This window comes from Mustelus asterias, chromosome 1, assembly GCF_964213995.1.
Source record: "Mustelus asterias chromosome 1, sMusAst1.hap1.1, whole genome shotgun sequence".
NCBI classification, from domain to species: Eukaryota; Metazoa; Chordata; class Chondrichthyes; order Carcharhiniformes; family Triakidae; genus Mustelus; species Mustelus asterias.
Window position 1 is genome coordinate 178,057,046 of NC_135801.1, and position 23,879 is coordinate 178,080,924.

The following is a 23,879-nucleotide window of genomic DNA, read 5'->3' on the forward strand; positions in this document are numbered from 1 at the left end:
TACCCTTGCGCTTACATTATTTAGACCAAGGTTCAATTTCAAATCATCCATGACTCTCCCACCTTCCCAAGGGCAATTAGGGATGGGAAATGAATTCTGGCTTGGCCAGTGATGTTCAAATCCCAAGAATGAATAAAAAAACACTCACATAAGCCAGTGGGAAGTTTCCACCCCCATATGCTGAGCTAGATTTGAGTGCCACTTGAGTGCCACTTTCAGAATAGAAGAGTGAGGACATCGATCAAAAATAAAATTAGCTGGGATGGAAACATAGAAACATGGAAAGCAGGAGTAGGCCATTCAGTCCTTCGAGCCTGCTCTGTCATTCCTTATGATCATAGCTGATCATCAAATTCAATATCCTGATCCCCTCTTCCCCTCATATCTCTTGATCCCTTTAGCCCCAAGAGCTATAGCTAATTCCTTTTTGAAATCACACAATGATTTGGCCTCAACTACTTTCTGTGATAGTGATCTCCACATATTCTTCATCCTCTGGGTGAAGAAATTTCTCCTCACTTCAGTCCTGAAAGGTTTACCCCTTATCCTCAAACTATGACCCTGAGTTCTGAATTGCCCCACCATTGGGAACATTCTTTCTGAACCTACCCTGTTTGATCCTGTTAGAATCTTATAACTTTCTATGAGATCCCCTCTCAATCTTCTGAACTCCGATGAATGATGCTTGTGTCCCTCTGCCCCACTCTCATAGGTTGGACATTGTTGCCAGAAATTTCCTCAGGGAGTGGCTACTGTAAAGTTAGCCACAGCTTGCAGGGCACCCTGCTCGCATGACCTCATCGGGGGGTCCACTGCTCTCCTGGTGAAAGTTACTGCGGCCAAGTGGAACATGGGTGGGTGGGGTGGGGGTCGGGGGGGGGGGCAGGACCGGGGGGGGGGGGGGGGGGGGGGGGGGGGGCAGGACCGGGGGGGGGGGGCAGGACCGGGAAGGGCAGTGATCTGGTAACATCTTGAACATGGGGATGGGGAAGGCAAAAGCGCAAGGAAATTCCCAGCCTGTGTTTTGAAAACTAGTTTCTTCACTCTTGCCGAACTTGGCAACGCAGACACAACACCACTCCATGACAAACACATTTACAGAACATACACTTCGTTCATTCCGGTCCCCACCTTAAATATCCGTCTCTTTCAGTCCAAAACAGTCAGTAACTTCATATATTTGATAAGCGGTGTGCTCTTTGAACTCCTGGCATACTCCGATGGAGATGGACTCCACTGCAACATTGTCTATCTTGTTGACAGTAGATGTACACGGCCTGTGCTGCCCCATCCTGATTTTGTTGGAGAGGTTGTTCATTTTCTCTCTCAGCTGGAAGGGCGATTTGGACAGAGACGGGAAGAGTCTCCAGCCGTGAAGGCTGAGCGCCCGATTGGCGCTGCCCCCTCCGCCGACGCCCTCGCCCGCGGTGGCGGTGCTCCCTCGGTGCCTGTGGCTGAGGCTGAAGGAGCTGTTCACCGACAATGTCCTGCGGCTCACGACAGACCTGCTCAGCACGTCGCCCTCGGAGCCGCGTTCCGAGCTGTGGGTGGAGGTCCTCCAGTTGCGGTGATCGTACACCCGCCAGGCTGGGCGCCGCCGCCTCCGGCACTGGCACTTGAGGAGCCTGATGAAGGCCCGCTTGAACTCTTTGCTGGAGCAGGGGTAGATTATGGGATTAATGCAGCTGTTGAAGTAACCCAGCCAGAAGATCACCTTGAAAACCACGTCAGAGGGCTTGATGGACGGAAAGAAAGCACCTAAAATACATTTAAAAATATTGGTGAAATAGTCTGTCATCATGATTTAGAATTCGTACAGAAACAGCCCATTTGACCCATCTGGTCAAGGCAGGCATTTATGTTCCACAAGAGCATCCTCCCACTCTTTACTATACTCTATTGGCAAATCCTTCTGCTACTTTCTCTCTCATGCTGTCTAACTTCCATCTACCATCTATGGTATTCAATGGGGTGGCACTGTGGCACAGTGGTTAGCACTGCTGCCCCACAGCGCCAGGGACCCAGGTTCGATTCCCGGCCTGGGTCACTGTCTGTGCAGAGTTTGCACATTCTCCCCGTGTCTGTGTGGGTTTCCTCCAGGTGCTCCGGTTTCCTTCCACAGTCCGAAAGACGTGCTGGTTAGGTGCATTGGCCATGCTAAATTCTCCCTCAGTGTGGAGTGCGGCGACGAGGGGATTTTCACAGTAACTTCATTGAAGTGTTAATGTAAGCCTTATTTGTGACTAATAAATAAACTTAAAGGTATTCCCCTCAACTGTTCCTCTGGCAGAGAGTTCCACATTCTCATTATGGAATCATAGAATCCCTACAGTGCAGAAGGAGGCCATTCAGCCCATCGAGTCTGCACCGACCACAATCCCACCCAGGCCCTATCCCTATAACCCCACACAGATACCCTGTTAATCCCCTGACACTAGAGTCAATTTAGCATGGCCAATCCACCTTTGGACTGTGGGAGGAGACCAGAGCACCCAGAGGAATCCCACGCAGACACAGGGAGAACGTGCAAACTCCACACAGGCAGTGACCCAGTGCCGGGAATCAAACCCGGGTCCCTGGTAGTGTGAGGCAGCAGTGCTTAACCACTGTGCCACCGTGCATGCCCCAATGCTTTGGATAAAGAAATCCCTTCGGTATTCCCTATTCAATTTGCTGCTGACGAGTTTATATTTATGGCATCTTGTTTTGATCTTGACAACAAGTGGAAACGTCTTCTTAATGTCTAATCTGGTGGACCCACATCTGTTGCCAGAAGCCGATTGCAAAGAATGGTGAATTAATCGCTTCAGAATGATTGACTAAATGCATTTGAATCCAATTTCCAGACTCTTGTTTGTTCAGTTGTGAGGCAAACATTCATCATGTCACATTCCACTTGAATAAAATGAGAAAAGAAGCCCCGAGTTTCTGGGTGCCCTCAGAGACACTACAAAACATTTCTCTTTTGGTTAATTACCCCCTTCTCTTCCAAGTATATGACTGCAATTCAAGTGTCTTCCACAGGATATTCCTGAGAAGGGAACCGGGAACACCAGAAAGTTAAACTAAAGGAGGGAGCTATAAATGTGCAGAAGCCCAGTCAGGTTGGGGATTTTAACTGTCAGGGATGAGGGAATGGGGAGGTGCTCCCTCCACTCACATTGTCTGTATCTTTAAGACCTGGCTGGATGTAGAGATTCGCATTCTAATCAGTATTCTGTAACTTGATTTTGTGTCTCTGTATGCCCTGTTTGAAAGCAGTCATCCACTCCATCTGACGAAAGAGCAGCGCTCCGAAAGCTAATGGCATTTGCTACCAAATAAACCTGCTGGACTTTAACCTGGTGTTGTTAAAACTCTTAAGGTGGGTGGATGCCAGGGTAAGGAGACTTTGAAATTCTTGCCAGGCAGTTGTCATGTGAGGCCTGATTTATTTTAGCCGCTGGGCCACGTTAACATCCAGCTGAGAAACTGTCCCCAAGAATTGGCCTGATACAGGTCGCTGACTCGCCACTAGTAGGCATAGATGTGACAGCACAGAAAGCTGCCTGTGTCACTCCGCAGGAGTGAGAGATGTAGTAACAAAGAGGAGGTATTCCCTGCAAGGCAGAGGAGACCCAGACTTTCGTTGTGGGGTGCAGAGAGACACCCCTGCAACTCCGGACTGACTGTCATGTTCAATGGTTTTGTGTCTGATTGTGTGAGTCTGGTAACTGATCTATGCTCACTGCTCTTGATTAGCTAAGCCTGGGTGTTGACTCAGAGCAAAGTAAACATACAGCATAGAACCACCAGAAGTTAAGCAATAAGTGTGAGTGTAGTTGACATTTTGTGATGACAAGGATATTTTTAAAATCTTGCAAATGAACCTGTTGCATAATTAGAAGCTATCCTCATTCCTGCATTGCTTTGAGACATATAAAATATATCACATTGACCCCAGAAAGATTCCTTTCAATTACTTCACTGAGCCATAGATTTTTACAGCTCTGAATGAGGCCCTTCAGCCCATTCATGGCCAGCCCATTGTGCGCTGGCCATGAATCACCAATGTATTCTATTCCCATTTTCCAGCACTTGCTCTGTATGCTGTGGCATTTCAAGTGCTTGTCGAAATGCTTCTCTAATGTTGTGAGGGTTTCTGCCTCTACCATCCTTTCAGGCAGTGAGTTCCAGACTCCCACCACCCTCTGGGTGAAAAAGATGATTCTCAAATCCCCTCCAAATCTCCTGCCCCTTAACTTAAATCTGTGCCCACTGATTATTGACCCCTCTGCTAAGGGGAAACCTTTCTTGCTATCTATCCTATGTATATCCCTCATAATTTTGTACATCTTGATCAGGTTCTCCCTCAGCCTTCCCTGCTTGAAGGAAAATGATCCCGGTCTAACCAGCCTCTCTTCACAGCTGAAACGCTCCAGCCCAGGGAGCATCTTGGTGAATCTCCTCTGCACCCTCTTTAGTGCAATCACGTCCTTCCTATAGCGCGGCGACCAGAACTGCACACAGTACTCCAGCTGTGGCCTAATGAGCCTTTTATACAGCTCCATCATAACCTCACTTATAGGACTTGCTCTTGGCATGTGCCAGACCTCACTGATCACAGAGACCATGATGCTTTCTTGCGGCAGTCGGCTGCTGAAATGATTTTGGGAGTTAGGCTGAACACTCAGACCCACCAGGACCAGGGAAAGAAATCACGGGCGCTAGTGCTACTCCTGTTTCTGGCCCTCTTGTCCCCCCTGCACCACGCCACCCCTAATTTAGCCCACCCCTCAATCAGGAATGATGTTTTGTTTCCTTTCAAGGTTCACCAATCAATTCACCAAATAATCACAGAAAGATCCGCGTAAAGTGATAATGCCCATTGTTGGCAGCTGGTCTGGTGATAAGTATTGTCTGATATATATGCAGCATAGATAATTAATATCGCGAGTGGCAATGATATAATGCAGCGTTAGTTTGTGTGCATCCTACAGGCAATCCCATCATGACTATTAAAAAACTAGAGGGTACAAATTTCACTTTAACTGCATGGTGCATTAACTGCATTGTTAATTTGATAGAGGGTTGTCCCATTAGTTATTTATGACACTGTGCAGATGATAACATTGAATTTGGTGACAGTCTCAGTCCTCATTAACATGTCATGCACATTGCACCACATGGGCGTGGTGACAGTAAATTCATATCTGGGGGAAAGTTTCAATACTTGAAACTCAGGTAAACTGCACTAGATCTTTTTCATTCTACAGAAGAATTAGAAGACACTCTGCTGCCTGGGTGCATGATATTATTTAATATAATTATTTTATACAAGGGGTGTAATTAGATTCTGTTTTATCAGTAATCTCACAGGCTAGACATACTGAATGACTCCTATGGCAACAAGGTGGAATGATTGTACAACATAGATCCCATTGCTAGTGAGAAGTATTGAAGCCTCCCGGTGTCTCTGTGTGAAATAAATATTAAGAGGACAAACACTGAATGGTTCACAATTGTACCTGTGTTTTCTTAATCAGCAACTTTGAAGACTCTGCTGACTGCTACTTCTCACTACACTATTTCGATATCTGCTATGCAACACTTTATGAAGATAGTTTAGTACCTGTAAAACCTTGTAAAAGCACCAACATAGAATGGGATAATAGGTATGAAGATAAAAGAACAAGATTGAAGTCAATGGAAAGATCCTTGAGAATCATGTGCAGTGTAAAAAGGTTACAGATTCACCAAGGCCCCTTTAACTACTTCTTCCTGGCAATTTCACCCAGAAATCCTGTTCACAGTAAACTTTCATTAGCAACATAATAAACGGAACTCTAGCCATGATCGTACCCTCTGTTCACAAGATAATTATGGATGACAAAGACCATCCAGCCCAGCTCAGCTCAGCTCAGCTCAGCTGATCCATCCAGACAGACATACATATTAGGAGCAGGAGTAAACCATCTGGTCCCTCGAGCCTGCTCCATTTGATAACATTGCCTACATTATACCAGTGGCTGCAACTCAATGCTTTTAACTGACTGCAGAGCAATTTGGGACAATGTGAAATGTGCTGCAGAAACATAGTTTTGTCTTTTTTTCACTGCATCTGCACGCAGTAGGCAGTGACCGTAACAATGATTCTTTCAGGATAATAAATCACAGAGCAATTAATTAATGTTAGGGAAGTAAAACATTGAATATAGAACTGTACAGCACAGGAACAGGCCCTTCGGCCCACGATGTTGTGCTGAACATGGCGCTAAATTAAACTAGTCCCTGCTGCCTGACCTTGGTCCATATCCTCTATTCCTTACACATTCAGGTGCTTATCCAGAAGCCCATTAAACGTCCTTATCTGATCTGCCTGCCCCACCACCCCTGGAAGCGCATTCCAGACACCTACCACTCTCTGTGTAAAACACCTGCCCCTCACATCTCTTTTGAACTTACCCCCTCTCACCTTAAGTGCGTTCCCCCTAGTATTAGGCATTTCAACTCTGGGAAAAAGATTCTGACTGTCAACCCCATCGAGACATAGAAAATAGAACATAGAACATAGAAAAGCTACAGCACAAACAGGCCCTTCGGTCCACACGATGCGCCAAACATGTCCCTACCTACTAGGCTTACCTATAACCCTCTACCTTACTAACTTCCATGAACTTATCCAAAAGTCTCTTAAAAGACCCTATCGAATCCGCCTCCACCACCACTACCGGCAGCCGATTCCACGCGCTCACCACCCTCTGAGAGAAAAACCTACCCCTAACATCTCCTCTGTACCTACTCCCCAGCACCCTAAATCTGTGACCTCTTGTGGCAACCATTTCAGCCCTGGGTAAAAGTCTCTGAGAATCCACTCTATCAATACCCTTCAACATCTTATACACCTCTATCAGGTCACCTCCCATCCTTCGCCTCTCCAAGGAGAAAAGACCTAGCTCTCTCAATCTATTGAAGTAGGCCATTTTCCAAAGCCATATTTTTATTATCTCATCAATATTCACCTCATTAAACATATTCATTTATTGGACTGATTGGCACCATTCATAACGTGCCCACAATGCAGAGGGGAACACCTGAATGGACATTCGTTTAAATCCCCCTCTGCACAGCTGAGAGACCTTTAATTCAAATTTGACAGAAGATCCTTATTCTGCCCAGCAACAGCACGAAGCTGCATTTTAAAACGGCCCTTGGCCAGAAGATCGGGATATCTGCGAGTCAAGACCTGGGAGTGGGATATATGGCACAACTGTACTGTAAACAAAATATTATGGGAATAAAATGGCCAAGGCAGGCAAAGAAACTTAATAAACCAGGATAAAAAGAATAAAAGATTAGATTAAATCCCCCTACACACAGCAGGACAAAATGACACTAACACCTAATCTCGCAAGCATAGAATACAGACACAAACATCGGAGGTCGATTTAGATAAGGGGACACATCGAGAGGATAATGGGAAACACATTAAAACACCGGGGCAAGAACAGGCAGTCCCATTAACACGGACACACACCATACAGATGCAAATTGACAAAGTCTACCAGGGAACATCCTGACCGGATAGGATACATATTCTTAATGTTAATCTGTTCGAATCGAAACTGCCCGCCAAATCTTCAGGGCAGCAATTAAAGAATCCCGCCACTTTTTAGGTATTGTAAAAATGTATGAGCAAATGTTCCCGCTCGAATTTGGATTCCTATAAATATCCAGAGCGAATGTGTAACTGTTGAGATCATCGTGGCCAAGCCACTGTTTCTGAGCTGGCTACGGGGGTCTCCCTGGGATCACAGTAATTGTACAATAAAGAAAAACACTTTGAACCTTGCCTTGAGACTCAACCTCTTGAATGCACTGGTATAAGGGATTTTTCCCTACAACACTATCCTCATAAGGCATGCCACCTAATCCAGGCAACATCCTTGTAAATCTCCTCTGCATCCTTTCTATGACTTCCACATCCTTTCTGTCAAGAGGTGACCAGAACTGGGCACAGTACTCCAGGTGGGGTCTGACTAGGTTCCTATACAGCTGCAGCATTATCTCCCGATTTCTAAACTCAATTCCTCTATTGATGAAGGCCTCTCATAATTTTATAGACTTCTATTAGGTCCATCCCCAGTCTCCGCCGCTTCAGAGAAAACAACCCTAGTTTGTCCAGCCTCTCCTTATAGCTAATACCCTCTAATCCAGGCAGTATCCTGATAAACCTCTTCTGCACCCTCTCCTGTGATTTCCTGTGATTATAACTTGATACTATCTTCCAAAGGGAATTCCTCTAATTCTGTGCAATGTTCAGATTAAAAAATGATGACAAATGGTGCAAGGCTGCTCCAGAGGCAGGGGTGCCCGAAGCTTGCCCTGCCTTTCCCTGGGGGAGGAGGGGGGGGATGGAGAAGGGGAGTGACGTGTCTGCCCCTGGGGGGGCAGACGGAGAAGGGGAGTGGGAACCTATCTATCTCTATCTTAAAGACACTCAATGGCCTCCACAGCCTTCTGTGGCAAAGAGTTCCACAGATTCACCACTCTCAGGCTGAAGGAATTCCTCCTCATCTCTGTTTTAAAGGATCGTTCCTTTAGCCTGAGGTTGTGCCTTCTGGTTCTAGTTTTTCTTATTAGTGGAAACATCCTCTCCACATCCACTCTATCCAGGCCTCGCAATATCCTGTAAGTTTCAATAAGATCCCCCCTCATCCTTCTAAACTCCAACAAGTACAGACCCAGAGTCTTCAACTGTTCCTCATACGACAAGCTCTTCATTCCAGGGATCATTCTTGTGAATCTCCTCTGGATTCTTTCCAAGGCCAGCACATCCTTCCTTCGATATGGGGCCCAGAACTGCTCAAAATACTCCAAATGGGGTCTGACCAGAGCCTTATACAGCCTCAGAAACACATCCCTGCTCTTGTATTCTCGCCCTCTCGATGTGAATGTTAACATTGCATTTGCCTTCCTAACTGCCGACTGAGCCTGCACGTTAACCTTAAGAGAATCTTGAACAAGGGCTCCCAACTCCCTTTGTGCTTCTGATTTCCTAAGCATTTCCCCATTTAGAAAATAGTCTATGCCTCCATTCCTCCTTCCAAAGTGCATAGCCTCACACTTTTCCACATTGTATTCCATCTGCCATTTCTTTGTCCACTCTCCTAACCTGTCCAAGTCCTTCTGAAGCCCCCCTCCTTCCTCAATACTATCTGTCCCTCTGCATATCTTTGTATCATCTGCAAACTTAGCAACAGTGCCTTCAGTTCCTTCCTCCAAATTGTTAATGTACATTGTGAAAAGTTGTGGTCCCAGCACTGACCCCTGAGGCACACCACTAGTCACCGGCTGTATCCTGAAAAACACCCCTTTATCCCCACTCTCTTCTGCCAGTCAGTCAATCCTCTATCCATGCCAGGACCTTACCCTTAACACCATGGGCATTTAACTTATTTAACAGTCTCCTTGTCAAAGGATTTTTGTTTGAAAGCAGGTCTTTCTGCTTAGCTGAAGGACAATGAGAAACTCTGTTTAAGACACTAAGCCCGGGGCCCTCCCTCGCCCCCCATGTTTGGCACCATCTATAACCTCATCTCCCCTGCCCTGCCGAGACTATAATCAGTGCATTCATGCATGCTCTGCCCAAAGCAAGCTCCTTGGCTCATTGTCCGCTGATACTTCATCCTTGGCCATTTTTTTGGGAGTTGGGGTTTGTCATGTTTTCCATTCTGAGGTGTAAGGTGAGAATGCAGTTTCCAAGTCAACCCCAGCTGGAATAGGAATTAAACCCACAGAGTACATGTTGGCGTTATTCTGTACCACTAGCCAAGTGAGCTAACCAACCCTAGATGATGTACTCAAGTCAGTAACCTGAGTAACTGCTGCTTAAAATGTTTCTACAATCTTTGTTACAAAACATGGCACGTTTTATAAATGCATTCTCCCAGCAAGTGTGGCAACTTCTGGGAGCGCATACCAAGCACCAAAGACACAGATTGAAAATCCAGCAGGATCTGTGTGCCTTAAAGCTCCTTACGTTCAGTTTATTCGTGTCACAAGTAGGCTGACATTAACACCGCAATGAAGTTACTGTGAAAATCCCCAAGTCGCCACACTCTGGCACCTATTCGGGTGCACTGAGGGAGAATTTAGCATAGCCAATACACCTAACCAGCACAGACAGTGCCCTAGCTGGGAATCAAACCTGGGCCCCTGGAGCTGTGAGGCAGTGCTAACCACTGTGCCACCATGTCATGTGCCAGGTAGGTGAAGCTCTGTACCAGGGGAGTGAACTTGTTAACTGTCTTTTGTACATCCACGTCCTTGGGTATCGGCACTCAAGTAGAAACACTTGAACTCAAACAGGCGATCTTTTGAGAGCTACGGACCTCTGAACTTGAATTTATAATAGGTGTAGGATTATCTCCGACATACTTTCCCCTTTTGCTGTTTCTCCAGATCAAAGCCTATTACACGCCACAGGCTTATGTTCAGTGATTTGAGTGAATGATTCCACTTCATTAGCTTTAAGTGGTGAATGAAACCAGGACTTTAATACCACTCAGTTTCTGCTATTTCCTTGTGTTATATTATGGAGTTTCACTGACAGTGAGAGTCTGCTATTGAATTCTACTAAATCTATTTGATTTCACACACATTGAGCACTCTGAACCTTCTATAGTGTGGAATGGTGTTTTTCCCATTGCCAGAATTGCACTGTCTGGATCACTGGAGAAAATTCAACCACACCAATGATCTGCTGGTGAACCACCATTTTACTTCCCTCAATAGGGGCAGGCGATGACCAAGTGGTTTTATCGCTAGACTATTAATCTTGAAACTAAGCTAATGTTTTGGGGACCCGGGTCCCAATCCCACCACAGCAGATGGTGGAATTTGAATTCAATAAAACATATCTGGAATTAAGAATCTATTGATGACCATGGAACCATTGTTGATTGTCGGAAAAACCCATCTGGTTCACTAATGTCCTTTAGGGAAGGAAATCTGCCATCCTTCCCTGGTCTGGCCTACATGTGACTCCAGACCCACAGCAATGTGGTTGACTCTCAGCTAGCCTGGGCAACTAGGGATGGGCAATAAATGCTGGCCTAGCCAGCGACGCCCATGTCCCATGAATGAATAAAGAAAATGTAAACAATTTGACGTATTACTCTGCGGATGGACCATCAATGAGGTTTTTGATTGTGAAACTTTGGCATTGGGCCAAAGACTGGGTAGGGCGGGAAAGAGTAGGAGGAGCAGATGAGATAATGAAGAGGTTATGTTTCACTGATGCCAAGCTCAAGGTTGAGAAGTCAATAGCAAATCTCAGTATCAGCAAGAGCTCAAACTGTAGTTAGCTGGATCGAAACAATGTGCGGGGGGTACAGGGAGAAGGCAGGGAGAATGTCACCAAGTCATGATGCTCGTTTGGAGAGCAGGTGCAGGCACGATGGGCCGAATGGCCCCTTCTGCACCGTAACTATTCTGTGACAACCCAACTGACTCAGCAGTGTGAAAATAGTTCACTGTGTAAGGTGCTTTAAGTTGTTTCAATGTGACAAGGTGCTCTCTAAATACAGCTATTAGGTACACTCTGTAACTGAAGGCAATAATTAACCAATCTTACCATCTGAATAACCATTGATAGCTTTCATAAACAGGGACTATCCATTGATTCCTTTAAAAACTACCTTCCGAAGGGGCAATTTTAACCCCCTCCATCAACAGACACTGATTCAAGCACAGGCTAGAATTGAGCAGATCTTTTCTCTGTTATGGTACTGCCTCTCTGCTATTATAGCATAAGGCACTTGGGCCATCCACCTGCTTTGTATATGCTAATGACGTGTGCTCGGGACCAAAAGAGATAGGTGCAGGAAATGCCAAACAATGGGACCTGGGGCATGGGAGGGCCCGGGTTCCTTGTTTGAAACATAATTTCTTCTCGTCTTTCAGGTGAGTTTCAAATCAGAAAGACCAGCTTGGAAAAAACCCGGAGCTGTCAGCCAAACTGGTTTGCTTTTTTTTTAAAGCCGGTCTGTCATGTCAGCAGCACTGAGCTGCTGCTTCCAACCTTTGGGAAGCTTTGTGATTCCAATTTCTTTTTGGAAATCCTGCCAAAAAAGCATAAGGCTTCCTGAAGGTTGGAAGCAGCAGGGCATCAACTGAGAGTTTTCTTGGTTGTAAAATGGTCAGAGAGCAAAGAAACATAGAAACTTAGAACAAAGACAAGTACATGATCATAGAAATCATAGAAACCTTACAGTGCAGAAAGAAGCCATTCGGCCATATTTAACCCGCTAATCCCTCTAATCTATGCATCTCAGGACACTAAGGGGCAATTTTAGCATGGCCAATCAACCTAACCCGCACATCTTTGGACTGTGGGAGGAAACCGGAGCACCCGGAGGAAACCACGCAGACACGGGGAGAATGTGCAAACTCCACACAGACAGTGACCCAAGCCGGGAATCGAACCCAGGTCCCTGGAGCTGTGAAGCAGCAGTGCTAACCACTGTGCTACCGTGCCGCCCATGGAGATGTGGGCGTTGGACTGGGGTGGGCACAGTAAGGAGTCTCACAACATCAGGTTAAAGTCCAACAGGTTTATTTGGAATTACGAGCTTTTGGAGCGCCGCTCCTTCATCAGGCGATGAAGGAGCACCTGGTGAAGGAGCGGTGCTCCGAAAGCTCGTGATTCAAAATAAACCTGTTGTACTTTAACCTGGTGTTGTGAGAGAGATTTCTTAAAGAAAAGTACAGCACAGGAACAGGCTCTTCGACCCTCCAAGCCTGTGCCGATCATGATGCCCTAACTAAAGAAAAACTTTCTACCCTTATGATCCTTATCCCTCTATTCCCTCCCTATTCATGTACCTATCCAGATGCCTCTTAAATGTTGCCTGCTTCTACCATCTCCTCTGGCAGCACTTTCCAGGTACCCACCACTCTCTGTGTGAAAAACTTGTCCCCCCCCCGCACATCTCCCTTAAACTTTCCCCCTCTCACCTTGAGCCTGTGCCCCCGTGTAATTGAGTCTTCCACCCTTGGAAAAAGCCTCTGACTATCCACCCTGTCTATGCCTCTCATAATCTTGTAGACCTCTATCAATTTTGCAGATCCCTCTCATTATTTAAGTGCTGTTTGAGATTGTGTGGGGGTGGTTGTTAGGTGTGTTAGGTGAGGTTGGGAGATTGGCCGGCTGGTGGGAGGTTTCAAGAGGTTGGGGACATGTGGAGGGTGAGGTGTTTGGAGATGGTTGCGGTGCTTGAATTGGGTGGAGGCTGGGCGGGGGGCAGGTGGAGTTTAGGGAGGTGGGTGGATTAGTTGGGGGCGTTCGGGGGTAGGTGAGGGGATAGGGGCAGAGGGTTGGGGAATGTTGGGGGGGGCGGTGAGGGGGTGAGAATGCAGGTTGGGGATGGGGGTATTTGGGGGCAATTGTGAAGTGGGAGTGTCATTTATCAAGTTTAGTACCACACAATTAAATACTGTACACTTCGCAAAATTGAATTTAAACCAGCATATAAATTGCAGTCTAAATTTTCTATTTTTATGTCAAGGAATAATTAATTAATTGACTACCTAATAATTTGCTGTTTGTGGGATCTTGCTGAGTGCAATTTAGAACATAGAACATAGAACATTACAACGCAGAACAGGCCCTTCGGCCCACGATGTTGCACCGACCAGTTAAAAAAAAAAACTGTGACCCTCCAACCTAAACCAATTTCTTTTCGTCCATGAACCTATCTACGGATCTCTTAAACGCCCCCAAACTAGGCGCATTTACTACTGATGCTGGCAGGGCATTCCAATCCCTCACCACCCTCTGGGTAAAGAACCTACCCCTGACATCGGTTCTATAACTACCCCCCCTCAATTTAAAGCCATGCCCCCTCGTGCTGGATTTCTCCATCAGAGGAAAAAGGCTATCACTATCCACCCTAATTTAGCTGCCATGTTGCCAAAAGACCAACAATGACTCTGTGTCAAAAGTAATTAATGGCTTGTCGCGTACTTTAAAGAATCCTGATGCGAAAGGAGACACACAAATAGAAAGTTATTTCTTGTTTTGCGCAGTACTATGGTGCAGCCTTTTGCTGAGACTTAGAATTTTGCTTTGAACAATTTATCATGTTTCAGGTCAGCAATAACTGTGTGTTGATGATCCATGGATTGTGTACTGGCTCTCGCTCACAACAGTGGGCTGTACTCAATGGGAACATGAAGTGAAGCTTGTGTTCCCTTCCAATGTATTGGTATCATATTCGACTTTTTAATGGAGTTATTAATTCTATTAAAGAAGATGGGTTAATGCTGTTACTAAAATAACAAAGGAATACTAAAATAATGGGTATCCACTAATGCTGGCAAACGTTGACTTCTTGGTTCAAATAGGTTGAAGGATCGGCTTCGCTGAAGGCGACATTGTTTTCTTGAATAACCGTTAAAATTAAATGCCATGAACAATAATTGAATGCCAGGCAATGACAATCACCAATAAGAGACACTCTCACAATCACCCCTTGACATTCAGTGGTGTCACCATCACTGAATCCCCCACTGTCAACATCCTTGGGGGTTACCATTGACCGGAAACTCAACTGGACTCACCACATAAACACAGTGGTTACAAGAGCAGGCTAGAGGCTAGGAATACTGCAGAGATTAACTCACCTCCTGACTCCCCAGAGCCTGTCCACCATCTAAAAAGCGCAAATCAGGAGTGTTATGGAATACTCCCCACTTCCCTTGATAGGTGCAGCTCTAACAACTCAAGAAGCTTGATACCATCCAGGACAAAGTAGCCCACTTGATTGGCACCACATCCAAAAACATCCACTCCCTCCACCACTGACGCTCAGTAGCAGCAGAGTGCCCTATCTACACGATGCACCGCAGCAATTCACCAAAGATCCTTAGACAGCACCTGCCAAACCCACGACCACTTCCAAGAAGGGCAAGGGCAGCACATACATGGGAACATCACCATTTAAAAGTTCCCCTCCAAGCCACTCACCATCCTGACTTGGAAATAGAGTCACAAAGTCATAGATGTTTATATCATGGAAACAGACCCCTTTGGCCCAACTTGTCCATGCCGCCCAGTTTTTACCATTAAGCTAGTGCCAATTGGCCGTATTTGGCTCATATCCCTTTACATCCATTTTACTCTTGTAACTGTCTAAATGCTTCTCAAATGACAAAGCAGTACCTGACTCTACTATTGCCTCTGGCAGCTTGTTCCAGACATTCACCCTCTGTGTGAAAAAACTGCCCCTCTGGACCCATTTGTACTTCTCCCCTCTCACTTAAACCGATGCCCTCTAGTTTTAGACTCCCCTGCCTTTGGGAAAAGATATTGACTATCTACCTCATCTATGTTCCTCATTATTTTATAGACCTCTATAAGATCACCCCTAAGCCTCCTACGTTCCAGAGAATAAAGTCCCAGTCTATCCAGCCTCTCCTTATAACTCAAACATCAAGTCCCGGTAGCATCCTAGTAAATTCTTTCTGCACTCTTTCTAGTTTAATAATATCCTTTCTATAATAGGGTGACCAGAACTGTACACAGTATTCCAAGTGTGGTCTTACCAATGTCTTGTACAACTTCAACAAGACGTCCCAACTCCTGTATTCAATGTTCTGACCAATGAAACTAAGCATGCCAAATGCCTTCTTCATCACTCTGTCCACCTGTGACTCCACTTTCAAAGAGCTATGAATCTGTGCTATGAGTCCTGCCCTGGTTCAATCTACCAAAATGCATCACCTCGCATTTTTCTAAATTAAACTCCATCTGCCATTCATCTGTCCACTGGCCCAATTGATCAAGATCCCATTTCCAAACCCAGATAACCTTCTTCATTATCCACTATGCCACCAATCTTTGTGTCATCTGCAAACTTACTAACCATGTCTCATAAATTCTCATCCCATCATTAATAAAAATGACAAATAACAGCAGACCCAGCACCAATCCCTGAGGCACACCGCTGGTCACCAGCCTCCAGTTTGAAAAAGAAACCTTCTATAAACACCCTCTGTCTTTTGTCATCAAGCCAATTTTGTATCCACTTGGCTATCTCACCCTGGATCCTGTGAGATTTAACCTTATGCAACAACCTACCATGGGTGAAGCTCCAACAACTCAAGAAGCTTGATATCATCCAGGACAAAGTAGCCCATGCGGTACCTTGTTAAAGGCCTTGCTAAAGTCCATGTAGACAACATCAACTGCACTGCCCTCATCTACATTCTTGGTTACCCCTTCAAAAATCTCAAATTCGTGAGACATGATTTTCAACTCAGAAAGCCATGCTGACTGTCCCTAATCAGTCCTTGCCTCTCTAAATGCCTGTAGATCCTGTCTCTCAGTGTACCTTCTATATCGCTATTCCTTCGGAGTCGCTGAGTCAAAATCCTGGAATTCCCTCCCTAACGGCATTGTGGATCAACCCACAGCACATGGACTGCAGCGATTCAAGAAGGCAGCTCACCACCACCTTCTCAAGGGCAACTAGGAATGGGCAATAAATGCTGGCCAGCCAGTGATGCCCAGGTCCCACAAATGAATTAAAAAAAAGAAATTATAGTGTGGAAATAAAGTTGTTGTGAAGGGTTGGAATTTCTCTGCGCACTATCTGAATCAGAAGAAGAATTTGGATTTAACGTGCATGACTTAGACCATCAGGAGGTCCCAAAAGGCTTCACAGCCAGTAGAATACTTTTGAAGTGTCGTCACGGTTGCAGAGTAGACAAAGGGCAGACAGTCTTTGGCAGAGACTCTTGCGCCTAGTACCCTTCAGCACATCTGTTTGTTGTTTTAGTGAATTAAAGTTACATCTTCAGTGAAAGGCTTCAAATAATGACTGCCAAGGAAATGTCAGCAGATAAAGAATAGCTGCACATAAATACTGAGAGTGCATTTCTATCGGGATATTGGGCAGGATTTAGTATCCACCTGTCATGGACGAGTTCAAAGGTGGGGGAGCAGGACCTACTGTCAGGTGGGAGGATGCAGGCCAGAGATCCACAGGCAGTGAGCACCTGATTGAGGGAACCAGCATTGTTGTGGGGGGGGGACTGAAATCCACTTCCCTCCCCTTGCTTCTGACCCTTATCCCCCACCTCACTGGTAACCCCTTCTTGCAACCCCTACCCCGCCCACACTACCCTCCATTTGGGTGACCCTTGTGGTAGGCCCCACTGTAATACAGGCAGTGGTCATTGCTCCTGGTAGTACTTCTGGTACTGCATAGTTGTCAGCCTCTGATTGACCAGTAGTTCTGGGGGACGGGATTTCTATCCCATTGGGGGCCTAGTCCGACAGGAGGCCCAGGGCTATCTGGCTAAGTTACTGATTACAAAAATGGAAAATGCTGGAAAATCTCAGCAGGTCTGACAGCATCTGTAGAGAGAGAGTAGAGCCAACGTTTCGAGTCTGGATGACCCTTCGCCAGAGCTGGAAATACTGCTCTTCTCTCTGACACCCTGAAGAGGTAAGTGACTGATTACCTCAGAATAGTGTAGGGTCTCCTGGAGAAAAGCACACAGGCATGTCCAACACCCACACCTTCCCCTCCTCCACACACCCTCCACTCTCCCCGCAATCCATCACCACCCCAGTTCTCCCACCGCTGGTGAGACCCCCTGACTCTGGGCCCAAATTGATTCTGGCCACAGGAACTGGACCATTTAACTAGATCATGACTGAAATGCACCTCAATTCCATTTACATAGAACATAGAACATAGAACATAGAAAGCCACAGCACAAACAGGCCCTTCGGCCCACAAGTTGCGCCGATCACATCCCCACCTCTAGGCCTATCTATAGCCCTCAATCCCATTAAATCCCATGTACTCATCCAGAAGTCTCTTAAAAGACCCCAACGAGTTTGCCTCCACCACCACCGACGTCAGCCGATTCCACTCACCCACCACCCTCTGAGTGAAAAACTTACCCCTGACATCTCCTCTGTACCTACCCCCCAGCACCTTAAACCTGTGTCCTCTCGTAGCAACCATTTCAGCCCTTGGAAATAGCCTCTGAGAGTCTACCCTATCCAGACCTCTCAACATCTTGTAAACCTCTATCAGGTCACCTCTCATCCTTCGTCTCTCCAGGGAGAAGAGACCAAGCTCCCTCAACCTATCCTCATAAGGCATGCCCCCCAATCCAGGCAACATCCTTGTAAATCTCCTCTGCACCCTTTCAATGGCTTCAACATCTTTCCTGTAATGAGGTGACCAGAACTGCGCGCAGTACTCCAAGTGGGGTCTAACCAGGGTCCTATAAAGCTGCAGCATTATCTCCCGACTCCTAAACTCAATCCCTCGATTAATGAAGGCTAGTACGCCGTACGCCTTCTTGACCGCATCCTCCACCTGCGAGGCCGATTTAAGAGTCCTATGGACCCGGACCCCAAGGTCCTTCTGATCCTCTACACTGCTAAGAATGGTACCCTTCATATTATACTGCTGCTTCATCCCATTGGATCTGCCAAAATGGATCACTACACACTTATCCGGGTTGAAGTCCATCTGCCACTTCTCCGCCCAGTCTTGCATTCTATCTATGTCTCGCTGCAACTTCTGACATCCCTCCAAACTATCCACAACACCACCTACCTTGGTGTCGTCAGCAAACTTACCAACCCATCCCTCCACTTCCTCATCCAGGTCATTTATGAAAATGACAAACAGCAAGGGTCCCAGAACAGATCCCTGGGGCACTCCACTGGTCACTGACCTCCATGCAGAGAAAGACCCCTCCACAGCCACTCTCTGCCTTCTGCAGGCAAGCCAGTTCTGGATCCACAAGGCAACAGCCCCTTGGATCCCATGCCCTCTCACTTTCTCAAGAAGTCTTGCATGGGGGACCTTATCGAACGCCTTGCTGAAGTCCATATAGACCACATCCACCGCTCTTCCTTCGTCAATGTGTTTGGTCACATTTTCAAAGAACTCAACCAGGCTCGTAAGGCACGACCTGCCCTTGACAAAGCCGTGCTGACTACTTTTGATCATACTAAACTTCTCTAGATGATCATAAATCCTGTCTCTCAGGATCCTCTCCATCAACTTACCAACCACTAAGGTTAGACTCACCGGTCGGTAATTTCCCGGGCTGTCCCTGTTCCCTTTCTTGAATATAGGGACCACATCTGCAATCCTCCAATCCTCCGGAACCTCTCCCGTCTCCATCGACGATGCAAAGATCATCGCCAAAGGCTCCGCAATCTCCTCCCTCGCCTCCCACAGTAACCTGGGGTACATCTCATCCGGTCCCGGCGACTTACCAACCTTGATGCCATTCAATAGTTCCAACACATCCTCTTTCTTTATGTCCACATGCTCGATCCTTTCTGTCCACCGCAAACCAGCAGTACAACCACCCAGATCCCTTTCCACCGTGAATACCGAGGTAAAGTATTCATTAAGCAGCTCCGCTATTTCTAACGGTTCCGCACAAACTTTTCCCCCTTCACCTTTTAAGGGTCCTATGCCTTCACATCTCATCCTTTTACTCTTGACATATTTGTAGAAAGCCTTGGGATTCTCCTTAATCTTACCCGCCAAGGCCTTCTCATGACCCCTTCTCGCTCTCCTAATTTCCTTCTTAAGCTCCTTCCTACATCCCGTATACTCCTCTAAATCCTTAACACCTCCTAGCTCTCTGAACCTTCTGTACGCCTCTCTTTTCTTATTCACCAGGTTCATCACAACCTTCGTGCACCACGGTTCCCGTACCCTACCAACACCCCCCTGTCTCATCGGAACGTTGTCATGCAGAGCTCCAGACAAACATTCCTTGAAAATCCTCCACTTTCCTTCGGTACTTTTCCCCAAGAATGCCTCCTTCCAATTTACCCGTCTAATTTCCTCCCTGATGACACTGTATTTCCCTTTACTCCAGAGAAACACTTTCCTAGCCTGCCTGATCCTATCTCTTTCCAATGCTATCGTGAAGGAGATAGAATTATGATCGTGAAGGAGATAGAATTATTACCTGCTTTCATTTGCTATTCTTCCGATACCAACTTAATAAAAGTCTTACCAAATCTTGAGATTATGTCCTCTGGTCCTAGACTCTTCCACAGGGAGAAACAACCTCTCAGCATCTACCTTGTCATAGAGTCATAGAGGCTTACAGCATGGAAACAGTCCTTCGGCCCAACTTGTCCATGCCGCCCTTAAGAATCAAGCCCCCTGAGAATCCTACATGTTTCAATAAAGTCGCCTCTCATTCTTCTAAACTCCAATGAATACAGGCCCAACCAACTCAACGCCCCCCCCCCCCCCCCGCCCCCCCACATATGAAAGTCCCTCCATAGCCAGGATCAACCGAGTGAGCGTAATGTGGACTTTTGTGCAGTACTTTATCGAATGTTTTTTTGAAAATGCAAGTATATTGCATCTATTAGTTCTCATTTATCTATATTGCTTGTTACCATCTCAAAGAGTTCGAATAAATTTGTCAGGCATGATTTCTCCTTCATGAAGCCACCCTGACTCTGCTATGTTATATTATGTATTTCTAAATGCTCTGCTATTACATCCTTTATAATGGACTCTTAACATTTTCCCAATGAGAGAGGTTAAGGTAACTGTCCTATAGTTACCTATTTTTTGTCTCCCTCCTTTTATGAATAATGATGTTATTGGCAGTTTTCCAGTCCTCTGGGACTCTTCCAGAATGTGAGGTTTCTTAGACACATTTCCTTCCCTAAAAGGTGTCAGTAAACCTGATGGGGTTTTATGAAAGACTGGCAGATTTATGGCCATTTTACTGAATTTACTGAATTATTACTGAATTCCAATTCTCAAACTGCCATTGGTGGATTTGATCTTGTATTCTGGTTATTGAATTATTGGTCCAGAGACCCAGGCTGCTACCTCAAACCAACAGGTTTGGGTGTAACCCATGGAGGTTCCAAAGTCTGAGTCAACAGTGTGCCTATCAGGGATATGGCAGCAACACTCAACTAATTAGTTCCTTCCTTTGCACCCATTGCAAAACGCAGCCTGTGTTGAGTTAGTACGGCTGCCTCACAGTGCCAGGGACCCAGATTCAATATCGGGCTCGGGTCACTGTCTGTATGGAGTTTACATGTTCTCCCCGTGTCTGCATGGGTTTCCTCCGGGTGCTTCGGTTTCTTCCCACACTCTAAAGATGTGCGGGTTAGGCTAATTGGCCGTGCTAAATTGCCCCTTCATGTCAGGGGGACTAACAGGTTAAGTACTTAGGGTTACGCGTATAGGACCTTGGTAGGATTGTTGTCGGTGCAGGCTCGAAGGGCCGAATGTACTCCTTCTGCACTGTAGGGATTCTATGATTAAATGACTGGCAACTTCAGAAGCTCTAAGTCAACTGCCGTTTCTTATCTGCTTCGGAGTGTTTCCTGGTGTTGGTGAATAAGGATTCTCAGAATGGTTTTGATCAGTGGTGCAGTCGACAGGTAAAAAGGAAAACCACTTAGTATTCAAAGTAATTCACTGTAGGTTAACAACATTTGCACCCTTCATTTGTGTTAGTAATTTGACCATGGAGGTCAGATTGAATGTAAAATGCGTCTTGCGTATTAACACTGAAAGAAATGGTTTCAACCATTCGGAAATAATGAACAATAATTGGCCATTTTCCATCAGTTAGAACAAGAACATTGACATTACGGGTCTAATTTTCCAACCCACTCTCACCTCAGACCTTAACCTCCCGCACTGCTGGAATGAACTCAATGGAAGCCGAGGGAACAGCACGCAATCATTTGATTAGACATTTTAGATCAATATGACTCAACATGGAGTTAAACAATTTCAGATAAAAAGCCCTGCTGCCAATTGTTCTATTGTTATATAATTGCAATATGATTTAGGAACTCTATGTTCAAGTGTATGTATACATAAGCATCCAAGTATTCCATCATGTACAGCAGTCTATGTATCGAAGTAACAATGTATCAGTTTGCGCATGGTGGCACAGTAGTTAGCACTGTTGCCTCACATCGCCAGAGACCGGCATTCAATCCCGACCTCGGACGACTGTGTGGAGTCTACACGTTCTCCCCGTGTCTGCGTGGATTTCCTCCGGGTGCTCCGGCTTCCTCCCACAGTCCAAAGATGTGCGGGTTAGGTTGATTGGCCATGCTAAACTGACCTCAATGTCCGGGGGATTAGCAGGGTAAATAGGTGGGGTTACGGCGCGATAGGGCCTGATGGGATTGTTGTCATAGAATCCCTACAGTGCAGAAGGAGGCCATTTGGCCCATTGAGTCTGCACCGACAACAATGCCGTCCAGACCCTATCCCTGTATCCCTCTAACCTACACATCCCGGGACACGAAGGGGCAATTTAGCATGGCCAATCAACCTAACCCACACATCTTTGGAGTGTGAGAGGAAACCAGAGCACCCGGAGGAAACGCACGCAGACATGGGGAGAACGTGCAAACCCCACACAGACAGTCACCCAAGCTGGGAATCAAATCCAGGTCCCTGAAGCTGTGAGGCAGCAATACTAGCCACTATGCCACCCTGCTGCCCTCCCATGTCGGTGCAGGTTCAATGGGCTGAATGACCTCCTCCTGCACTGTAGGGATTCTAAGTCTATGATTCAAAGCACATGGTGTGATCTGAGAAACACATTTGCTGAAACAGAAACATTTCAGTCTAAGAGTGTGATTATTTTGGACTTGGGTGAACCACGAGACATAACATGGTGTCAGCAGGTCTGTGTGTGAGTAAACCCAGATATTAGAAACAAAGTAAGTGCAGAATTAGAATGAGAATCTGCGCCAGGGAGAATAAAAGACACTGATTTAGCCACACAGAGACAAAATGGCTGCTGCCGCAGGAGCAGAAATGAAGGCGCAGCACAAGCCCAGGATGGATTGGGAGGCCAATGATGTAGAAGCATTTGAGAAATTCAACCAAGAGTTTGACCTTTCTCAAAGGCACTGACAAAGAGGAAAGCACCAGCTACTGCCTTTTGTGAGCAGGAGAGATCAATTTAGATTCATTTATTACCAAAAGGGAAAATGCTAGAAAGTTTCAGCAGATCTGGCAGCATCTGTAAGGAGAGAAAAGAGCTGACGTTTCGAGTCCAGATGACCCTTTGTCAAAGCTTTGCTGCCAGACCTGCAGAGATTTCCCAGCATTTTCTCTTTTGGTTTTAAATTCCAGCATCAGCAGTAATTTGCTTTTATCCTAGATTTATTTATTAGCTGGGAGATCAATAAGGACAACATAAATTAACCCAGACAAAATTTTAGAGACATTCAGCGCACATCTCCAGTCAAAGTCAAATCAATGGACTAATCGATATGAATTTCAAAGCCTGAGTCAGGAACCTGGTGAGCCTGTTGACAATTTCTTAGCTGGATTGAAAACTGAAGTTAATAAGTGTAAATTGAAAGAATTCATAGAAACCCTACAGTACAGAAAGAGGCCATTCGGCCCATCAAGTCTGCACCGACCACAATCCCACCCAGGCCCTACCCCCATATCCCTCCATATTTACCCACTAATCCCTCTAACCTACGCATCTCAGGACACTAACGGGCAATTTTTTAGCATGGCCAATCAACCTAACCCGCACATCTTTGGACTGTGGGAGGAAACTGGAGCACCCGGTGGAAACCCACGCAGACACGAAGAGAATGTGCAAACTCCACACAGACAGTGACTCAAGCCGGGAATCGAACCCAGGTCCCTGGAGCTGTGAAGCAGCAGTGCTAACCACTGTGCTACTGTGCCACCCTTCAAGAAGGGAATGAAAGGCTGGTAGATCAACTTTATGTTTTGCTTGGTAAAGTTGTGTTATACTTTCTGTCATTGAGTAGCTCTGCAATGAAGCCCACATCTCTTGAATGAATAAAAGTC

At 46.0% G+C, this 23,879-nt stretch overlaps 1 protein-coding gene across 1 annotated transcript in view; it reads right to left on the bottom strand.

The window, feature by feature from the left end:
- Positions 1-1,132: 1,132 nt before the first annotated feature.
- Positions 1,133-23,879, bottom strand: part of adra1d (adrenoceptor alpha 1D) — a 37,996-nt gene continuing 15,249 nt past the window's right edge. The window contains exon 2 of the mRNA XM_078229314.1: positions 1,133-1,758. Within this exon, the coding sequence (XP_078085440.1) occupies positions 1,133-1,758 (626 nt within the window). The remainder of the gene's footprint in view (positions 1,759-23,879) is intronic.